The sequence below is a fragment of the Vanacampus margaritifer genome, chromosome 1 (genome assembly GCF_051991255.1).
Source record: "Vanacampus margaritifer isolate UIUO_Vmar chromosome 1, RoL_Vmar_1.0, whole genome shotgun sequence".
NCBI lineage: Eukaryota > Metazoa > Chordata > Actinopteri > Syngnathiformes > Syngnathidae > Vanacampus > Vanacampus margaritifer.
Genome location: NC_135432.1, coordinates 26918753 through 26942683, shown reverse-complemented (window position 1 = coordinate 26942683; position 23931 = coordinate 26918753). Strand labels below are relative to the sequence as shown.

Here is a 23931-nt window from a genome sequence, read left to right as displayed (position 1 = left end):
TTAATAATATGAATTAGAGCACAACATTTTCAGTTTTACTTAAATAAGGGTGTTGCAAAAATGAGTACACCCCACAAAGCCCAAATTTTAGACTATACAAGTGTCTACAGGTGAGTCTCATTATTCATTACATAGGTATCAAGCAGACAGTTGATTATAAATGGGTGTTACTTGAAGAAACACTTTCCGATTGGTTTTTGTATTCATTGAGATATTGTTTAAAATGTTCCTTTTTGCTTTCCTCATTCTTTTCGGCCCCACTGGGATAACTTTGTTTCATTTTTTTACGCTTCTTCTCAGTCTCGCTAACTGCACATGCACATGCGCACTTAGCGCAGTAAAATGGACTGATCCATTAGTGGAAACTGAGGGGGGGCCCCAAGAGACATACGATACAAGAAGCCTTCCGCTGGCATTTTAGCGAAATGATTTGGATCAAAAACATAATTAATGCGTGTAAATAAGTAAAAAGTATATTGGCTATTAGTGTATGAGGAATTTTATGGGGCCGTACTGCACGTAACAAGTTAACACAGCTCACAAAAAGTAGCTTGGTACAAATGCAACTTAAGTGGCATTTAAATGGCCTCTCTTGGCCTCTCCAGATGAAGTCAAAGCAATAACGAATGCCATTGCTGTTTTTTTTTTATAACACAGTAAATCACATGGTTCAGACTGTTACTGTTCCACTTGTCTGCATCCTTCACTTCCTCAAAAGAAGGCAAACTAATGATGTTGCACTTCCTTAAAACAAAACGTTTTAAGCTGTTAATGTATCATTTTATAATTCACTTTATTTTCATTTTGTCAAATCAAACATAATCACTGGCTTCCAAAAATAGACCCAACAATGATGGCAGTCATTATAATGGTGTAACCCTTGATTAAAACAGGTTTGGCACGTTATGTAAAATGAAAATAATTTTCATTCATTTATATTTATTTACTTAAAAACAGTTAAATCGTAAATGCTTAAAATGTTTTCAACATGCAAGGTTGCTAAAAAGTTTCCAGAACACTACAAGTTCCATCTGCAACAATTTCATTAAAAGCTGAAATGAAGTCACGGGATAGGGTTCCAAAATAGGGTGTTGTGGGACGTTTTTTGTTTCAGTGTTTCAAGACAGGATAAGGGTTTCAAAAATAGGGTTCCATGCCACGGGTTTCAATGTGGGTTAAGGTTTAGTGTTTCAAAACATGATTTCAAGCAGTCGCTGCACTTGAAATCAGAGTTAAGATGTCACATTAAGGTTTTTAGGGCCTGCAGCATTATGGTTTCAAATCCAGGTGTGGTTTCTTGCCTCCTTCGTCCTTCCATCTTTCTGTCCTTCCTTCATCCTCTCTTCCTCATTACCTTCCACTTTCGTCTTTCCTTCCTTTCTTTGTATTTCTCTCATTCCCTTGCTTCTTTTTATACGTTTTTACTTTCTTGCATCCTTCCATTCTTCTTTCCTTTCATTCTTCTTTCCATCCTTTCTTTGTCCGGCACTTTCTTATATTAAGTTAAAGTTTGATAAATATATGCCATTATTTATTTATACATAACGTATAACGCATATGACTTTTTATGAAGTCGTGTGTGTGTGTCCCTTGCATGTGGTGCAGACCAGGATGGAAAAGAAAGCACATCTTCTGACGTAATTCAAACTAGCGGCTGTGCGCGCGCGAGTGCGCGCGCGTGGAATTAGCTCAAGGCGAGCGCCGAGCCTCCATTTCTAGTGAACACAACGAGCCTTTTTATTAGCGCCTGCCAGCGAAGACGTAAACAGGCATCCGCGGGCAATGAACGCCGTGACAGCCGCAACCTGTCTGCTCGCGGCCGGCCTCGGTTGCTTCCTGTACGGCCGCGATGTTTTACTATGGCCGCTCCGTGTGTGTCTGCCAGAGCCATCCTCCATGCCCGAGCCGGGGGCTGCTCCCAGGCTTAGTCCGCAGGGAGTTCCATACACCGACCTGGAGCACATCGTCAACGCCGATGGACTGCACCTGTTCTGCCGCTACTGGGAGCCAGTCGGCCCGCCAAGGTCAGTTGGTGGCGGGGTGGGGAGGGGAGGGGGGCGTGGAGTGGAGTGGAGACACTCGGCTGTCGCTATTCGTATAAAAGCAATCCGTTGTGTCCCTTTAACGCTTTTAATTTTATGTTACTAGCCAGTAGAGAGACTCTTTTAGGCATACTGTATTTTTTTCTTTAGTTAATTGTCTTCCCCTCAATGTTGAGGTAGCTTGTCTGTGTTTCATAGTAATGTAACCATTAAATTTAATAATGTTACACGTGCAGATATGTTAATATATTATTGATTAGGGACTACTTTTTTTTTAATTATTTATTTATTTATTTATTTATTTGCAAAAAACAGTCATAAAAAATATAGTGTATAATCATAGTAACATATCACTATTTAATCCACCTACCACAAAAAAGAATTGTGCATTTTATTTTCTACATTTTTAAAGTCTATCATTTTGATATGCACTTCTGAAATTTGCTTACATTACCTTTGAGTATATGATATAATTAACAGTCATTAATTGATAGTGAAAATGAATGATGACGATTGATTGCTGAATGATTTCTCACAATAATTATCAATAATTAAACAAGGTAGGCAGACCCATCCCAAGGGTAAGCTGCCCCCCCCCCTTCACCATCACACACACACACACACACACACACACACACACACACACACACACACTGGCATTGATCTAAAAATATACTTTTTGGTGTTGTGAAATAATAATATTTGAAAGTGTCATGATTGGACATAGAAATAATGAAGTGATTTTGTTTGATTAATAGGGTCTTTTTTGGGTGGCATCGTGAAATGCGCCATGTCTGTAAAATATGTACACTGCAGTATTTGTAAATATCAAGAACCAAGGACATTTTAGTAGATTGGCACATGGCACAAACTCTAAAACTCAACATACGCGTAAAAAAACAAACCGTTTACATTGCTTCTTAATATGAAGGAAAATTTCAATCACCAAAATGTGCACCTGTGCCCAAAATTGTTAGTAACCCTCTGTTAAGGAAAGAAAAAAACCCAGTAGTCACTGAAATCACTTGAAACTTGCAAAAGTAACAATAAAAAATATTGAAAATTAAAAGAATCAAAATCAGACATTACTTTTGAATTGTCGTTCAACCGAATTATTAAAATAAAAACATAAAAACTAATGAAACAGGCATGGACAAAAATGATGATACCTTCACAATGTTTTGTTACACAATATTTTGAGGCAATCACTGTAATCAAACGATTTCTGTAATTATCAATGAGACTTGTGCACCTGTCAGCAGGTAATTTGGTCCACTCCTCGTGAGCAAACTGCTCCAGTTGTCTCAGGTTTGAAGAGCGTCTTCCCTAGATGGTATGTTTCAGCTCCTTCCACAGATGTTCAATGGGATTTAAGTCTGGGCTCAGAAGGCCACTTCTGAATGAGCCAATACGTTTCTCTCAGCCATTCTTGGGTGTTTTCGGCTGTGTGTTTTGGATCGTTATTCTATAGGAAAACACGTGACCTAAGGCTAAGACCAAAATTTCTGACACTAGGCAGCACATTTCTCTCCAGAATGCCTTGATAGTTTTGAGATTTCATTGTAACTTGCACAAATTCAAGAAACCCATGCCAGATGTAGCAAAGCAGCCACAAAATATAACCGAGACGCCTCCATGTTCCACAGTAGGGACAGTGCTCTTTTCTTGATATGATTCATTTTTGCGTCTATGATCAGAATTGTTGTGCTTTACCAAAAAGCTCCAGTTTTGTCTCATCTGGCCAAAGGACATTCTGTCCGAAGCTTTGTGGCTTGTCAATAATCAATGGTGTCCTCCTTTGTCGTCTCCCATGAAGTCCATATTGGCTCAAACAACGATGAATAGTGCAATCTGATGCTGATACTTTGGCCTTGGAGTTCACCTTGATCTGGACTGTTTGGATACCTTTGGAACTATCCGTCTGTCTCTTCAGTTTATTTTCAATGTCCCTCTTGAGTCTACGTCCGGGAAGGTTGGCTGCAGTCCTGTGGATCTTGAACTTCTGAATAATGTGTGCCACTGTTGTCACAGTAACATCAAGCTGCTTGGAGATGGTCTTATAGCCTTTACCTTTAACATGTTTGTCTATCATTTTCATCCTAATCTCCTGAGACAAATCTCATTCATGTTCAGTGTGGTACCAAAAAAGCCCAGTGACTATTTGTCACTTTTTAAATAGGTAGACTGACTGATTATGATTTTGAAGACACCTGTCACACTTCTTTAAACATGACTCTCTGGTCAAATTATTTCCAATGTTGTATAGAGGTACTATCATTTTTGTCCAGGCCTGTTTCATTAGTTTGGTCTTTTTTAATTTTTTTTTCTCTTTTTTTTTTCTGGAGAGGGCAGTATTGTTCATTCGGTAATTTTACCGATTTGACATGTCATCATCATTGCTCTCCTTTTTTATTTATTTTTATTTTTTTATATATATATATATATATATTTTTTGTATTTTTATTTGTTTTTGTATGTGGGTGAATATGTGTATGTGCGTGCGTGCATTCATTAGTTCACCTAAAACCTATAAAATTTTTTAAAAAATCCCATACCGTTTCCCTAAACCTAATTTTTTTTTTTTCAATAATTCTGTTAAACGTCAATTTGGAAGTAATGGCTGATTTTGATTGTTTGTTTGTTGACCATTGTGGGGTTTCTTTTATTAAGAGAGGGGTACCAACAATTTTGTCTGTCTGTCTGTCTGTCTGTCTATTTTATCTAACCTAATCTAATCTGTGTTTTTGTCTGTCCGACCCACTTGACATTCTGATTGAGCATAGCAGTATAGACTTAATTGTCTGACCAAAGCTCATTAAAATGAAAATTATGCTAATCTTATGGCTACTCTGAGAACCCTTGCTGGATAGTGACCCCATTAAGACACAAAGAGGGCTAACCTTGGCTAACACTGACCGAACGTTATGGACGCTTTGCAAAAATTGGACCATTTGACTACAGTGAATGGATACCTTGTTTATACATTGATACCAATTCTAATAGTTTGTTGTTTCTAATTTCTGTAGCTAAATGTGATGCAGTTGGCCATTTTGCACATGATTCCTTCATTCATATGTGGCTGTGGCAGAAAAAGAAACACAGATGTCTATGTGTCAACATGTAATTGCATGCAGCGTGGCAACACAGAAGACGTAACAGAATGTGCAGGCCCACAAAACATGTTCAGGCCCACAAAACATCTGGAGTCAAGACAGAACCTTTTCGCAGATGTTACACCTCACCACCTTAGCACAGTAGTGACTCATTAGCTTAACTGATGTCTGAATAATTAGTTTACTGCAAACACTGTAAACCGTGGTCATAGACTCAATCCATACCAGCGTTGCTTGAATTTTATCAATTGGCATATTAGTTGACACTGGATTCTTACGCTTTAAAAACAACAATGCCTTTTTCACTTAACGTCCCATGTTTATTCTCTTTGGCACATTCTAATCAAACAATCCTTTGTTGAGCCCTGCTACTTGTCAAAAAAGAAAAGAAAAAGAAAATTTCAGACAGACTTAATTCTTGCTGAACTTATTAACTGGCGCCGATGTCACGCTTGAATGCAAACGCCATAATATTGTGCGTCTCAGAATTTAAATGTTCGATTTAAGAGGGTCCGCCTTTTTTTTGTATTTCAACAGAAAACCATTTGATTTTGTGCTTGGATCACATTACTGGCAAGTGTCATTGAATTATATTGTTTTACATTAGTATCCTTAGGGACATTGACTATCAAATGGCATTTTTTTGTGAAATTTTTTTATCGTCCTCACAATAATATCGTCATATCGCCCAACACTAATAGGAAGTATAAAAATAGTTCCTGCCTATCCCTTTGTGTGGAAAATAAAGCTTAAGATTTGGAACCTTTATATATGGACCTTCTCACTAAAGGCCAAACACTTAAAGTGAGCTGAAAAAATAAATAAGATTAAGATTCATTGATTGTCCAACTCAAATTGACATCACAATGCAATTTAAAAATGGCAAAAGCTGCAATAAAAAAAAACTGCTTCATTTAAGTCAATCAGGCTTTATTTTATGCACTGTAACAAATTTCTGCAAAAGTTACAGTAAAAAATTACAGCAGTTTCTTGTTTTTTAATTTTACAGTATTTAACTGTATACAGCAACGCATCATGGGAAAACAAAGTGCATTATGGGTAAACACAAAGTACAGTAATTTTCTGTATAATTAGTTGTAAAATACTGTATATTTTACAGCAACTATGTTTTGGCATGTATATATGTGGAGGCAAATACTGTAATACTGGTATCACTATAAGAGAGCAAATAGCGGTATATTGTCACCAGAGCAAGGACAAGAGTAATATTTTAGCGCAAGGGTAGTCTGCATTGTCTTCACATCGCATTTTTCCGATAAACGTTCAACATTACAGCTAACATTGATTTAAGCACTCGGCTGCAGAACGAGGTTTCATTTTACAACAAGGGCGGCATGGTGGCGAGTGGTTAGCACATCCGCCTCACAGTGCTAAGGGCGTGAGATCGAGTCCGGGCTTCGGCCTTCCTGGATGAGGTTTGCATGTTCTCCCCGTGCCTGTGTTGGGTTTTCTCCGGGTGCTCTGGTCTCCTCCCACATTTCAAAGACATGCATGGTTGGTTAATTGGATGCTCTAAATTGTCCCTAGGTTTGATTGTGAGTGTGGATGGTTGTTGGTCTCTGTGATTGGCCGTTCAGGGTGTACCCCGCCTACTGCCAAAAGCCAGCTGGGATAGGCTCCAGCAACCCTTTTAAGGAATAAGCAGTGAAAATGGCTGGATGGATTTTACAACGACATACTGTATTATGTATTTACAGGAATTTTCTGGCAATTTAATTTGCCTGTAAATTATACAGAATACAAGAAACGGTTGTAAACTAGATTACAGTGAATTGCTGTAAAAGTAAATACAGTAAGTAACTGTAATTTATATACAGTAAATACTTGTAAAAAATTATTTCCTGTAAATTCTACGCTCAATTCGTTACAGTGTGTGCATGTATTTGAGACATTAGTCTTCTGACCAAACGACCAGTGTTCGAGTCCCATTACTATTTTTTCGCTATTTAACATGGCTGATAGAACATGGCCGATAGAGGTCGCTAAACTACAAGACGTAACACTTGGTCGTATTTTGGTGTACGGTAAAACGACCGATATGGTTGTTTTATGTTGGAGGACTTGTTGAAAAAAAGTATACATCACAATTAAAGGGAAAGTCAATTAAAAACAAATTTATTACAGTAATATGTTTTTTGCAGCCCCACTATTCTAAACACATTATTCTGATTAATACAGCATTTGTGGAATATGAATTAAGCGGCAAAACCCACCCGTTTTTACCCGTCTCAGGGGACAGCTCGTTTTTTTTCACAGAGCTTGCTGTCGACTGAAAATGACATCATAGTGCCTAGGGACTCGCCTGTTTTCTGGGTTTGGTCATGTGACGTTCGCAAGCGGAGTCCGTAGGCACTGTGATGTCATTTTCTGCAGAGAGCTCCCTGATTTCAGTGTAAATGAGGGATGCCGCTACGATTAGCCGGCAAAAGGCTATGTCGCGCCTTATTCTACCTGCGCATAGTCTACGAAAATACCGAAAGAAAGAAAACTCCACCCATGTGCACAGACTACGCTTTACGCTAGACTTGCAATGGGAATGAAAATGAACCTGTAATGGAAATGGATACAGATGTTCTTTTACAATACAAATACAACTTGAGTCATTAGTCATAAAAGCAACTTAAATTGTAACAAGGCTGCCCCATGTCCCAGCCCCCATTTTGTCTTCGTCCGGGCCATTTTATTATTATCACCAGCACTAAAGTTGTAAAGGGATGTGCTGTAAGTGGTAATTGGGCTTAATTTTAGATCGCTGCCATCTGCTGTTAAATCAGTTCCAAACTGAAAGGGAACGCTACCAGAATGGTCATCAATTGCTCCTCCTAACAGTACAATGTTCCTGAATTCCATCCGCAGTACAGGCTTAATTTCAGAACACAAGTTTAATGAATGAAATGCATATGCATATACAATGTACATGTCAATATATGCCAGGCAGACCATTGATACATAAAAGGGGGGAAAGGGAGGGTAGTTAAAAACACACACACATGTTGTTATGTAGCAGTGCAAACAAAAGTATATTAGGTCAAACATTGACATGTATGCCCATGGCATGTCACTGGTCCTCAAGGATAGTTTTGACAAACAACAAAGGGTAGGAGGAGGTACATACACTTAGTTTAAAACAAAGCAGGCCTCATGTATCGTATTTCAGTTTTCATCTCCTTTTTTAGGTCATTTGCCTCAGCCTAGCCTTTTACAAAGGATATGAATTAGGGGTGTTAGAAAAAATCGATTTGGCAATATATTGCGATATTACAGCGCGCAATTCTTGAATCGATTCAATATGCGGCCGAATCGATTTTTAAACATCAATTTTTTTATGGGAATATTCAACAAAACGTCTTAGGTTTTGATTAGTATTTTCTAAATTTGAGTAAAAAAAAAATAATCTCAATAATCAATTTATAGATTTGTATTGGGATTAATCGGTATCGAATCGTGACCTATGAATCGTGATACGAATCGAAAGGTACTAGGCAATTCACACCCCTAATATGAATGAGATTTGTCGTTTGTTCGTCATTATGAGTAAAATGTAAATCTCAAATGGATGCTACGACTTCCATAGGATTTATAAAAAGCTGTAGATGAACCAGATTTTCTTTCTTGAGCCACATGATGAGCACGAGACCACTTACCTTGTTGGATTTCTCTCTCTCTCATATATATATATATATATATATATATATATATATATATATATATATATATATATATATAGCAAAACCTACATTGACTAAATAAATGAGATGGGGTCAAAGGTCAGCTGCTTCTCAAAGGCCCCTTTCACTAGAACTAGGAAGTGGGTGAAAGGTTTTCAGCGAGAGGGGAGGGGCCTCAACAATGATTGACAGATCCTCCTCAAACAGATGTCCAACTGAGGCTTTGAACCCACACGGAGTGCCGTCAACAAGTCATACGTGCTCGCCGTAGTTATGCCGCTTCAGCTGCTTCGTAACCGACACGCATGCTGTGTGGGTCACTGCATATACACATTTGTAAGCTGATGGTGTCTAGCTTGACTTCCTTCCCAGTTTTAAGTTTGTGTTGCCTGCTGTTAATGTTACACTTTGAGACTGGAAACACAAGCACAATAATAAAAGAGACCTGGATTGACTCGTGTGTAAAGCAGCGGTCAGGACTATTGCAGGAAGCGGATACAAGATAAAGAAGTTACAACTGCATCCCTTTTATTGCTTTTATGTCTGCCTTTAGCTCTCCGAGGCACAGGAAAAATCTGATATTTGGAGAAAATTATCATATGGGGTAGTATTATACAAGTCTGAATTTGTTTTAGCGACACCTTCACATACAATGCATTAGGGGTGTGAATTGCCTAGTACCTGGCGATTCGATTCGTATCACGATTCATAGGGGACGATTTGATTCGATACCGATTAATCCCGATACAAATCTATAAATTGATTATTGCGATTTTTTTTTTTAACTCAAATTTAGAAAATACTAAATCAGTAAACTTGTACACAGTAAGATTTGTATGAAAATGTATTAATTTATCTGAAAATTCAGGCTTATAACTGAGCCATTGCATTTAACAAACAGGTTGCAGTCTGTTTCGTGTTTGAACTGCACTGAAATAAAATATTAAGGCTTAATGTTCCATTAACATAACATTCTTCCATGCTTAATGTGTGAATCCTAACCCCAAGTAAGCCATTTTGTTGAATATTCCCATAAAAAAATGATGTTTAAAAATCGATTCGGCCACATATCGAATCAATTCGAGAATTGCACGCTGTAATATCGCGATATATTGCCGAATCGATTTTTTCTAACACCCCTACAATGCATTCTGGGATGTTGCAGATTTATAACATTGGCCCGGTTAGGTAAAAAAGCTGAAGACTGAATATGGTATGAACACTAACTATATTTGCATAGCAAACCGCTAAATGCTTTACAGGGGCAGAATAACAACAAAAACAACTTGGTGAGTAAAAAAATGGAAAACAATAAATTACAATAGTAGGAACAAAATTACAATAATAACAATAACAACAACTTTTGATCCCCTTGCATCAAGCTATAATACCAACAATGCTACACCGACAATCCTAATTGAGAAAGCCATGCCTGAATGTCACTTCTTTGTGTGGTAGTCCAAGAATTTTTTGGGGCCTTTTGTAAAGCACAAAATTCTTCGCATTTGTGTGTAGCACAGTCTGCATCATCCATGTTTATCAGCATGAATGGGAAAATGAACAAATCAGTCTAGTCCAGGGGTGGGCACACCTGGTCCTCGAGGGCCGGAGCCCCACAGGTTTTGGATGTTTCCCTTCTCCAACACAGCTGATATATGATCAGCTCATCAGCAAGCTCTGCATAAGCCTGATAACGATCCTGTTGATTGGAATCAGCCGCGTTGGAGCAGGGAAACATCCAAAACCTGCAGCACTCCGGCCTTCGAGGACCGAGCCCACTACTGGCCTAGTCTGATGTCAACCCATCGGTTATGATTATTATTACTTTTGATCAAATCTGCCTCTGATAGTGTGTAACTTTACTCCAAATGATTACATTTTCCATAGGATATACCATCAAAGTAATAATTAAACTTACTGGTGATAGGAAAATAACCCTAGTATTGACTGTTGCTCAAAATATAGGCAAACCAATAGATAACGCATGTGGCATCCATTGGACATGTCCGGGCACACGTTACAAATCTGCAACAATGAAATACAGCTGCCAGTGGGTTCAAACCTACAGGAGATAAAACCTACAAATTGCCATATACTCTATCTCTATATTTCCCTGAGTCGTCTTATGCACTATTGGTTTCAAAATAAAGGATTTTGGTAGTGATATCTACATGAAATTGATGCCTAGAAAATCTATTTCAGTGAAGCCAAGAAGGCAGACATTTTGAAAGTGAGGGAGCTCACCGTCTAGTGAGCTACTGGGAAACTGTTTGTTGCTAATGCACAACAAAAGTTTTGCACTGGTACTTTTAAATAAAATAAAAACATGATTGTGGATTAATTATGGGATACACAGTTGTTTCAATCTGCAACGTCTGCCTTGAGAGGGTTAGAGAGAAAAGTTCAACTTCAATTTTGTAGTTTCCATTACAGCTCTTCCTCGAGCAATAGGTTTAAAGACGAGTAGTTTTGACTTCATATACGTATATTTGCTTTAGTAATTATTTTAGTCAACTAAAGTTGCTTTTGAATGGCTAACATTCACTTGAGAGCTTGTTTTCATTTATAGAGTTTGATCAAAACCTGTAGTGTGTGGACATAGAATCATTTTCCCCACAGAGCTGGAGTTTCTTCCAGATGACTTTGGGCTGTAAACCCTGGATTGGTCATCAGACAAATGTAAGGCGCATCCTCACATCTCCAAGATCACTATTTTTAAAGGGGAAGTCAACCTTAAACATTTCTCGACAATAATATGTTATATGTGACCTCGCTAGTCTAAACATGACATTCTGACTAATATTACATTTGTGGAATATGAGTTATGAAGCAAAATCCGGCCGTTTTTATGCATCTCAGGGGGCGGACATTTTGCCACTTGCTGTTGACTGAAGATGACATAAACAGTTTCTCAGGGCTCAAGACCAATCACAACTCACCTGTTTTCTGAAGCTGAGCTGTGATTGGTTGTTACCTGAGACCTGAGCAACTGTGATGTCATTTTCACTGGACACCATGTGGCAAAATGGCTGCCTTCTGATTTAGCTGCTTAACTCATATTCCAATAATGCAATATTAACCAGAATACTGTATGTAGACTACCGTAGACTAGTGGGGCTGCATAGAATATATTGTCAAGAATTTTTTTTTGGGGGGGGGGGGGGGTTGACTTCCCCTTTAAGGAAATCAGTTCTGTTGTGCACAATCATCAACACAAAACCGCCCCAAAATCAAAGGAGGACAGAGTTAATGGCAGCTAGAGAGATTGGAGTGTGTTGTCATGATTGCTGCAGCTGCGCATGTGTCTAAGAGAAATTGAAAATATGAGTGAAAATGAATTGTACACTAACATGAACAATATAAGAAGTATACCAAAATGTTAAACAATTAGCCAATCAACTGTAACTTTTTGTACGGTACCGTCTCGTCCACCCTGTCCAACATGCATACATACACACAAATAGTTACAAGACAACTAAATGGATTCCAAAACTTCAAAAAGGTAAATTCATCCTTTCATCCTCTCTAACCAGAATTCTTTTGAGGGTATGTTGACATGCTACATGACATCATTCATCTAATTAGCCTCAAATCACATTTGAAGCCCAAACTAATGTGTTTAAATGTCATGAGAAGATGTTTGGTGCAACACAGAGCCTTGTTTTCTTCCAACTTGGTGGTCATAATCTAGTTTATCAGACCTCAGTGGAATTCGTCTCTATGGGTTCATGGTAGGGCTGTACGATTAATCTAAATCCAATGACGATTTCGATTACAAAATTGGCATAATCGTACACAAAAACAATTATTAATGCTAGGGCTGAAACGAGTCCTCGTCATTTCTGCCCCGGATACCCGCTGAGATAGTCGAAGTCAAGCTAACGGCAGTATGCATGACAGTACACGAGGCTAATGCTGAGAGAAACCCAATTTCAAAATAAATCTTACCAAGTAGTATATGTAGATCAATGCGTTGTAGCGCTTTTATTTTGAAGTGGTTTCCGGAAGTGTGCCGTTGCGGTATAAGGGCTGACAACCTGCTCGTCTATTCAGAGTTTGTGAACAACGGCAATATAAATACCCCAAATTGTTGCGACAGACGTCAGTAACACAACGTAGTCCCGAAGTCACGTTCAAGCTCCAGTTAAGAGCGCCGAGACACAATTATGCTGACATTGTATTGTATGGCGCTTGTTGCCAGCAATTAGCGGCGACTGCTAGCTAACAGCGAGCTACCATCACCAAGCAGCAAGCTAGCCGCTCTAGCTAGCAGCGGTAGAGTGCTCCAGCCGTCTGATTACTTCTCAAAGGCGTAAATACTACGGCTCGTAGACAGCTGGGGTAGGCTTCCCTCGTGAGGATTAGTGGTTCAGAAAATGGATTGATGGACTGCGCATACTTTGATGCTAACAGGCTGACTAATTTGCCGTTCCTACTGATCACTTATTAACAAACCAGGCTTACTTAAATGTGCTATTCACAAAATCGCTATTGTGGGTCCGACGTCACTTTAGTTCCATTGACCAAAATCTATGGGGAGAGATTTGTCTAAAATCTCACTGTTTTAGTGGAAAATAGTTTGCTGAGAACCACAGTTTAAAAAAAAAAAGTTGATCATCTAAAAATAAAAGCCATTTGGTTGCTAATTATTACATGCAAATGTGTTTTTTGTTGTCTGTATTTATAATTGTTCTTTAACCAAGAAAGTATATACTGGTATATCCAAATACCCGATTATTTGCTAGAATTTTCAGTAGGATGTCCGAATACCAAAATATTCGATAGCTGCAGCCCTAATAATATTAATTTTGAGTTGTTTTGAGGCACGCCCACACGAGTTCTTTCACCACACACCCCTGTCAAAACTAGCTTGCACCCCACAAGCCATACTGCACACGCTGCACCCCAGCTTCAAATTTTTGCTAACATAATAAATATATATTATTATAAATTATTTTTGGTCCAAAAGAAACTTACATAATTATAGTGTTTCACATAATTTTATTTGTCTTCATATTTTCAAATGTTCTTGTTTTGAACAAAAAAACTTATAATCGTTTTGAGTAATTGTGATTTTGATTATTACCAAATAATCATGTTTTTTTTTTTTTTTCCCATAATCAACAAGCCCTAGTCCATGGTAATGACAATACGGAATGACAATAGTTTTCTCCTCACAATTCCTCTCATTCAAAGTGTGATTTATCATGTGGGTGCCTTTCATTTGTTGAATAATATTCTCGTTTAGACCACATTTTCCTGCTCGGTTCATCAATGTTAGTGAGATCTCTAAAATCAACTTCGGGCAGCTAGGCAGCAGCACATGAAAGGGATTAGGCTGCAGTCTGTGCTTGTTTGGAGTAGCTTTGCATAGGAGGGAGGGCACCGGGTAATCTCTCTCTCTCTCTCTCTCTCTCTCTCTCTCTCTCTCTCTCTCTCTCTCTCTCTCTCTCTCTCTCTCTCTCTCTCTCTCTCTCTCTCTCTCTCTCTCTCTCTCTCTCTCTCTCTCTCTCTCTCTCTCTCTCTCTCTCTCTCTCTCTCTCTCTCTCTCTCTCTCTCTCTCTCTCTCTCTCTCTGCATGTTTTAACAAGGCCTTTTATAGGCTTCGGCTCTGTTCAAACAAATTAAACATTGTGGGAGACCTCAGACCAGTGAAGCTCCATCCCCTATGAAAGACAGCAATGGAGGCATATCTAGGCTGGTCTTCTTATTCCATCCATGCATGCGAGAGGGGAACATGGCGCCTGAGCGATATGACAAGATAAACTTAGTTGTTTCATGTGCGGTGGCAACCCCAAATAATTTCGAAGCTAGGAACGTGTACTTAAGTCTTGCTAAGTTTCCATTAAATTAGTCACTAAAACGAGACTTTGATTTTGTGTTCCCACATGTAAACACTTCCGTCCCGTCTTCTCACGGCTGGCGCCGAGTCACGTAACTGAATCCTGCCCGCTGATTTGCGGAATGAAGAAGTATTCACGTCCTCCTCTGCCATCTATGCACGCTGATTCGACAAATGAGAACTTTCATCACTTCCTCCTACTTTGCAGCCAATCAATTGAGCCCCCCCCCCCCCCCATTTAGAGATAGTATTAAAAATCTATATTGTAAAATTGGACATCGTGAAAGCCAAGTTGACGATAATATCGATGACGATGATTATCGCCCACCCTTAGTAATCATCATGTTAACCGCAGATAAGTCCAACATGGAAAAACAGTCTAGTTTTCATTAGTGCAAGTGTTGTAGACTGTACTGTTCACTGTATAACCATCTTTACAGTAAAACCAGATTAGCTCCATTAATCTCCAACTGACCCTCAGTTTGTGAGTTTGAATCAATTATGCCTAAACAAAGGCTGCTATTCACTCATACACACAAATGCACATACTTGTTCGTTCTGTGCCAAAAGGAGCAGTGGAAAGAGGCAAGAAAGAAGAGCAGTGAGTGAAGTCATCTGTTAACAAGGCTTGATGATAAGCAGACAGCAACCGCTTATTGGTGTCACTGAATGCATCTCAGCTAGTCATTCCTGATTGACACTCCACATGGCTTCTCTAACACTTTTTGTTTTTGTTTTTGAGTGAATACTAGGATTTTTCAGTTTGTCACACACTGGCAGGAGAGACTTCACCAAAACTATACCATATTCTATTACAGTAAAAAATAATAGCTTGCTAGTTGCCATTTCCATCGAAGGGGAATAATACAAGATGATGGGACTCTCGTGAGGATAAGCAGTTCAGATAATGGATGTTTTAGATGGATATGAAATGCTTCCTTTTGGTGGCAGCGTTGGATGCCTCAAAAATGGATGCTCCACCAGCCATCAACAAGTATGATGCAGTCAAGGCATTCCTTTTGAGACTTTTTGAACCATCTGAATTGGAAAAGGCAAACTGTCTGCTATCCCTCAATGGTCTTGGCGACGGTAAACCATCTGAATTGGTGGAAAGGATGTTGCTGGACTCGGCTGATCCCTCCTGCCTTTTCACACACATATTCATGTGGCAGCTTCCAGTGCACCACACTAGCCATTTCCCCACTCTCCTTCTCCATAGACTAGCGTGCGCTAACTGAAGTGGCAGATAAGGTTTCCTCGCCAACCGGCAAGCACTGATCCCCAACCAGGACACCTTGGCCCCTACCCCACCCTGAGAGGACACTAAAGGATATGCAGCTCTAGTGAGGGCCCGCCACCAACCTGTCAATGGGTTGTTTTTCCAATATCACAAACCCTACACTTTCAAGGGGCCAGGAAAATGCTATGGTTGGCACTCTTGGTGGTGACTAGTGCTGCAATCTTTTATTATACTCTATATATTCAACCGACGTCTGTTGACAGACTCTGGAGTTTAGCGCAAAATCTTGCAAAATCATGGCTGGCGGGCCCTTGGATGGATACCGCGAATGACACACCCGTATGTACCTGCGGCACCAGGTATGTGTCAAGAAGGCAAAGTTTGGTGGAGGACCCAGTCGCGGGGAAGCAGGGCAAGGAGGCGAAGGTGATGTACAAAGAAGGACTTTAATTAGTACAAAACAAAAGCGAACTCCAAATGGCAAGAGAAAACAAAACGTGGGGAGGACAACAAGGCAAAAACTGGTAGCATGACAGGAGGGAAATGACAATGAACCGACACAAACAGAGGGGACACAGGAGACTAAATACACACAATGCTAACAAATTTGAGCACTGGGGTATCCTCCAGCCGTCCCTCATAACTGGACCTTCTTGGCTCATTGTACACAGTAAATGTGTCTCTATTTTGAGTGGTGTTACGGCCCACGATGTTCGTGGCCGGATGTTTTTTTACGTGTGTGTTTTGAGTGTGGACGGTGTGAGCGCTCCTCCCTGATTGGTGCTGGACCATTTCCCCGACTCGGTTCACCAATCAGGGCAGGGGAGGAGCGCTGATTACCTCATTGGGTTAAGGTGCGGGACCAGCTGTGGTCATTAGTGGCCACAGCTTAAAAGGCTGGTGGTCAGGTCGGGAATGGCTTTGGGTGTTCGCCTCCCATCTGTCCGGCCGGTTTGCCACCCACTATACCTCTTTTGTGTGTTTTTGTTTTGTCCAACTGTCTTTCGTGAAGTACACCGTTTGCCATAGTTTGTTTCCTGTTTGTTTCATTATCCACGATTCATTAGTGTTCACCAAAGCAACTCGGTTATATTCTGCAGTTAGTATTTCCTTGGGTGTTACTTTGACAATGGGGACTTTGGGAGCATTGGCTCCATTTTGATTAGTTTCTGTGTTCGGAGGTATAGTGTTCCGTTATGTGTTGCCCCATTCGTGTGTTGTCTCACTTCATGTCCTCCCGTTTTGTTCAGTGTGCCCCCTTTTCCACCACTTCCCTCCTCCATGTGTGCTACCCTTGCTATCATTTGCCTGCCACCCGGCACGTAACAGTAGGACCAAATACACTCAGTTTTAGAGTAGGATAATATTTACACTAGGAAGAGAGCAAAATAAAGTATTGAAAAAAAAAATCACTAATGGGTTGAGTAACAAACTGATGACCTTCAGCTTGGGAGACTGCCACACTACCTAAGCTATGCCCCTCCTACTGTTTGCTTATCTCCAAGACCAAAAACATTGGATTCCATCTGACACAAGCGATATATTAACACACAGCAGGCTCTGCGTGGCTCAGGGAGTAGATCTCCCAAGCTGAAGGTCGTGAGTTCGTTCCTCAACCCTTGTGTGACTTTTATTTTTATTGTATTTTTTCAATTCTTTATTTTACTCTTTCAAGTGTAAATATGACTCTAAAACTGAGCATTCCTCATGGATGTGAAATGAGCTGAATCTAGTTTGAGGTTCCTCTATCTTCCTACTGTATGTACTGCTTATACTCATTGTGGTCATGGGTGAGTTGGAGGCTATACCAGCTGAATTTGGCCTGAAGATGGTGGTACACCCTGGACTGGTCACCAGCCAATCACAGGGCACATTTTGACAAACAAACTTTCACACTCATAAACACCTATTGCCGAGGTCAACTTCCTTCCATCTAATATGCATGTTATTAGAGTGTGGAAAGAAGCCGATAGACCTGGATCAAGACAGATGACAAGAAAACTCTCTTTTATGTTTATCATTTTTAATTTTTCTTCCCAGGGCGCTGGTGTTTATTGCCCATGGGGCCGGGGAGCATTGTGGTCCATACAATGAGATTGCACAGAGACTGAAGGAGCTGTCCCTGCTGGTCTTCTCACATGACCACGGTGAGCCACCACTTACAGCGCTGCTCTGTTCATTCTCGCATATATTTACACCTACTGTAATACTCACTTCACACATGCCGTGACGTGTGCAGACATTCCGAGAAAAAAAGCTGCTCCCTATCTGCAGGACTGATGTTTTTTCCTCTATCCCTGTTCTTTGCCATACATTTTGTAGAAATCTTTGTCATGTTTTTTCTTAATACTGCTGATCACTAAGTAACATTGAAAACCTAACCTCATTGCATTTTGAAGGACAAGGACAACAATAAAATGCTCTTTCACTAGATAGCTTCCACCGCCTGTTGCTATTCATACAACAGAATAATAGCTTTGCCCCCAGATTTCACACTGAGTATATAAATTGTGATTAGATCAACATCATTTCACTATAAATGTTTTTGGTGACATTTTTGTTTGGTGATGTGCTGTGAGATTTTTTTTACGGTTGTATATATACCTTAGCTTAATGAGAGAAGCTGATAAATCATCTATATTGTCATGTGAAATGTACTTGCATATTCACAAGTTTTTTCCTCTGCTTTTACCCGTCACAGTGAGTCCTGCTACACAAACAGTTAGTGGTAGTGAGTGATTTAATGGCCGAGGAGCAGTTCAGGACATTGGTATCATGCTCGAGACACCACAACCTGTCTGGGTGGATGCTAAGTGTAGATAGCAGAGGATGACCCAACATGCTTTTGATGTGCCATTCTGATAAAGGTTGTGAAAAACTGGCTTGGGGTGATGGAATATTTTCGCTAGCCTGATGAATGTCACCCTTTGCTGTTATCCTTACAAAGTAGCCTGGTGCTCTTTATAATCATGCTAGCATGCTTAAATGCTACGACATTATCTCAGTGTCTGGGAACATTCATTTGCATGTTCTTAGAATCATATTAAACAATATCACATAGATTCCATCATTATTTTCACCAATAAATAATGGTTCTTGGGTAGAAAAATATTAATTACAGTGAATAGGTAAAGTGAAACTGGAGTTTATATAATAGGGGGGAGGGGCTAGAGAGCTCTGTATTGTTTTCTATTACGATTAGGTTGTACTTTGCTTGGATGCTTTGATCGCTTTGCCGAAGTTAGGATAAGTGGAGCAATTAGAAATGTCAAATTTAGTATTAGTAACTTTAATTCTAGCAGACAGCGAGTATACTTTGAAGAGTTTGACGCTGTCCTTGTTAGAATTTAGTGTTAGCCTAGTGACTGAAAATAACGATGCTACCTCACCCTTAACGCGTAACTGTTGCGTTCATGGAGTCTATTGTTTGCATAGTAGCTTGTTAACATTTTAGCACTTTTGCACATAGCTCTAAGTGTTTGGTATAGAAACATTGTGCCATTTTAACATAAACCTTAAAAATTTTAGGAATGTGTGTTGTTTGTCTAGATGCTGTAAATTATGATCAGAAATGACTCAGGCTGTGTACACATCAACAGTCTTTTCATTTTAATATACTGGAGTAAAGTGGAGCAACTCTCTATGCACACACATGATAGTAAGTACAAAAAAGGAAACTTATTTACTAGCAAACTGGAGGCCATGCCCATCTATTTAAACAGCAGACAGTATCCTTTATACCTCCAAACATGTAGTAGCCCACATTGGTTGTTAAATAAGCTCCAAACTGAACCGCTCCCTAAAACAAAACGTTTTTTTTTTCATGAAATATGCAAAAAGAACATAGCTTCCATTCATCTTAGTGAGTGTTGAAAGAATCCATATCCAGCAATTTATTCATTCACACACCTAAAACTGCACAAGGTGAAGAAGGTCTCACATGCACGTGATGTGAATGCATAGGGGGCATCATTGGTGTTACTGGATCAATGGTTGCCAAGGCAACCATTAGCACCTCCCAGCTTCTGCATGTACTTCTGCTTCCTGTGCATACACCCATACGAATGATCATGTATGTTTCCATGAAGTGTCGTAAACCCCCATAAATCACAGGCTGAGTTGTCCATATCAGTTAAACTCCTCAATTCAAATTATGTTTACAAGGACCAAAGTTAACGAGAAGGTGAGAGAAAGCCTTTCGAGTGAATTTATTCCATCAGAGACATGGACACAACGGAATGGTGTCCAGAAAAAAATGATGAGAAAGGATGCAGAGCCACCTTTCAGTGAATGACCAATAGCATATATTTTTGCAGAAAAAAAAACTATTATTCTCATCAAAAGGCATTTAATGAAGGCTTCCCTGCTAAGAAATGCCATACAAAAGTAAAGTAAAGTAAATTCTCCTGTCAATGTATTAGGAAATATAGTATTTTCCTTCTCCACCTATGTTGCCATTTGCTTTATTTTAAACTTGATATGCTTTTAAATTTAGCATATCTATTATAAACCTGTGCCCTGAGATTGGCTGGCAACCAGTTCAGGGTGTACCCCGCCTACTACCCGAAGCCAGCTGGGATAGGCTCCAGCTCCACCTGCGACCCTAATGAAGATAAGTGGTGTAGAAAATGGATGGATTATGAACCTCACACTTTGCTGTGCACAGTGTTTTTGTATGGGGGAGAAGATTGTGGTGTTTCCTTGGTCAAGATCATCTTGACAGTTATAGGACTCCAAACTGTGAAACCAGCCACCCCTCTAACCTACCTGATTCCAAAATTCAAGTTATAACCATCCCTTATTTAATACCTGTTTCATAGCTTATCACTATTCTGACTTGGTTGTTTTACCTCCACAGTTGGCCACGGTCAGAGTGAAGGAGACAGAATGAACATAAAGGACTTTCAGATGTACATACGAGACTCGTTGCAGCACATCGACCTGATGAAGTCTCGCCATCCCGGCCTACCTGTCTTCATCGTTGGCCATTCAATGGTAGGAGGCATGCAAACAATATTAGAACAATTGTGAAATAGGAAAAACACGTGGGTGAGGTGAAAATTGCTTTTATTTTGTCTTTTATGTTACAGTATAATTGGCTTTAGTCAGTTCTGTGTTTTTTTTTCATTGTTTCTTGTACTTAATGGGAAAAATCAGGTGTTTGCTGTAGCTATGAACAACTCTGCAGAATGCAAAAAGTCCACATGGAACAATATGTAAATATTTGCTTGGTTAATAACTGACTCAACCCTCTCAACATTCTTGTGCACAAGTCTTAACAATAGTCATCTTCAGGATTTATTTTTTTGAGTTGTCCAGGCTCTCACCAGTAATTAGTTAATAATAACTCAAGCTCATTGGTACACTAAGTAAGTTTTTATACAGATGTTGATTTACTTCCCTTTTATCCTGTTGAAAGCGCACTGACCCGGCAGGGTGTTTATTAGCAAAGTCCTATCAATTTTAGTTGTGTTTTTACAGGCCTCATTTTACAGCTTCCCAGTGTTGTGACTGTATCCTGTTGCTATTAGATTTTTTTGCTGCTGGTTTGTTTGTATGGATTTCTTTTCATCAGTGGCCAGGATGACGCACAAGGGAGGATAAAATGAACAACCACCTGTGGATTTTACCGAATGTTTGCGGAGATGCTGCTGATACAAAGGCATTCTTTAGAGATCACATGGCGTCAGCACATCTGACGCTTTTTTTGTTGCAGCGTGCTCTGGTTCCGCCTCAAAGTGCTGGTATTTAAATCAGTAGTGGTTACATTTTACAGTACATATTAATAAGTGGAAACGATTTAATTGTGCTATGAACAGAACTACTGCTTGTATTATTCCTGACGTCAATACATTCTTTAGAGATCACATGGCGTCAGCACATCTGACGCTTTTTTTGTTGCAGCGTGCTCTGGTTCCGCCTCAAAGTGCTGGTATTTAAATCAGTAGTGGTTACATTTTACAGTACATATTAATAAGTGGAAAACGATTTAATTGTGCTATGAACAGAACTACTGCTTGCATTATTCCTGACGTCAATAACAGTGATACATGTAATAGCATTGTTACCCATAACTTTTCATTTTCTAACAACCAATCCAAGAGGGGGGAGTACAAGTCAAAAAGAGTGTGATAGGAGAGGGAGGCATATGTTGGGATAGCGAAGAGAAAATTGAGGACAAGACAAAAATATTTAAAGTTACGAAACCGGAAGTTTTAATAAGTAAACAACATTGTAACATTATTTGTCTTCTGATCAAAAAAAAGAAAGTGAGTGAATCCTCACACACAAAATATATTTGTTGAGTCTAGCAGAGCATCTTTGTTCTCACTAAATCCTCCCCCCTAATTCTGTTTTTTTTTTTGTTTTACACGTGATCGCAACAATCAACATTTTAGTAATTATGTGTTCACACTTGACTTTGCGTCTGGAGGGACCTGAAAGTAAAATGAACCAAAGTAAGTTGTGATGCTTGCGAGTTGCGAGACGATTTCTCAAACGTTTGTGTTGATTTGTATGTAAGCAGACCTGTGAGTGTCTTTTGAAAGTGAGATTTTCTGGTGGGAACTACTTAGTGGCTCTTTTCAGCAAGTAAGACTGTCACTGGCCAAACTCTGTTGAATATTCACACAAGTGACAAAGAGTGCTCACATAAACAAAGTTGGAGCCAATTAGTCTCCAGAAGAGCAGGATGGATTCACAGGCACACAATCATTACTCTTGTGTATACAACCCCCTTCAAAGGTATTGGAACAGAAAGGTCAATTCCTTTGTTTTGTTGTATACTGAAGACATTTGGGTTTCTGATCAAAAGATGAATATGAGACAAAAGTTCAGACATGCAGCTTTTATTTCATGTATTTACATCTAGATATGCCAAACAACTCAGGACAGAGCTCCTTTTGTTTGAAGCTATCCACTTTTCAAGTAAGCAAAAGTATAGGAACATCCATCCATCCATTATCTGAACCGCTTATCCTCACAAGAGCTGGTCGCCTGCCAGCATACATTATTAAATTACCTTATACTAAATAACATTTAATATTTGGTAGCATAACTCTTACTTGCAACTACATCAAGCCTGTGACCCATTGACTTCACCAGACTGTTGTATTCTTCATTGGAAATGCATTTCCAGCCTCTTTCAATTCTTGTTTGTTGCTGCGGGCTTCTCCCTTCATTCTCCAATTCAGGAGGTCAAATGCAGGCTTTTCCTCCTTTGGGATCTTAAGTAGATCATGTCTTTCTACATACTTTGGCTTTCCATCACTTTGGTAGAGGTTAATCTTGGTGTCATCAGTGCATAGAACATTGACTACGTTCACATGCAGTCAATATTCGGGTTAAGGTCAGAATCCCGGTTTCTGAAACAATCAAGGTAACACGTTTACATGCGTGGCGGAAAGAGTTACTCCCGTTTACATGCTCGTTTGTGCTCGATTGGAATAACCCGTTCGGACCCTGACGCGTTGACGACGTAATTACGTAAATAACGGAATTTCCGCTTTTAACTCTTTGACTGCCAAAAACGTTAAATAACGTTTAGTAAAATCCTACGGAAGAGCGCCAAAGACGTTAAAAGACGTTCACCAAGTTTTTTTTTTTCTTTTTTTTTGGGAGACGGGTGGAGGAAAGCCTTGGCCAGCTGTGCTGAAAGTATCAAGCAGATCTAGTTAGTATAATGCCTATTTTTGGGCACTAGATGGCAGCGATGAATCTCTTTGGACAAGATTGGGTAGGCGTCAGTAGAAGACGTGAGGCGGAGCTAGAGTGTTGAGGGGACAATGGCTGAGAAAGCGAAAATGGCGACCGGTTGCAAGCAGCTCACGCTTGAGCATTTTTTTCAAAGATGAAAAGCATCGACCAATGCTAAAGAGCACATTGATGACGACGATGATGATGATGGTGACTCAGAGGTTGACGCCGAAGTTGGAAGTGTTGACGCGGCAGCTATGACCACGTCATAAAGCCTCACCGGCTAGCGATGCTAACGCCGGAAAACGCG

General features: G+C 39.7%; 1 protein-coding gene across 2 annotated transcripts in view; it reads left to right on the top strand.

The window, feature by feature from the left end:
* mgll (monoglyceride lipase) overlaps positions 1-23931 on the top strand; it is a 40644-nt gene that overhangs the window by 2819 nt on the left and 13894 nt on the right. Inside the window, exons 2-4 of one of the 2 annotated variants that reach the window (XM_077544036.1) lie at positions 1886-2024; positions 17967-18073; positions 20785-20921. In XM_077544036.1, the coding sequence (XP_077400162.1) occupies positions 1897-2024; positions 17967-18073; positions 20785-20921 (372 nt within the window). In that variant the 5' untranslated portion in view covers positions 1886-1896. Of the gene's footprint in view, positions 1-982; positions 2025-17966; positions 18074-20784; positions 20922-23931 lie in introns of those variants that run through there. The other variant, XM_077544045.1, reaches the window with a different exon arrangement.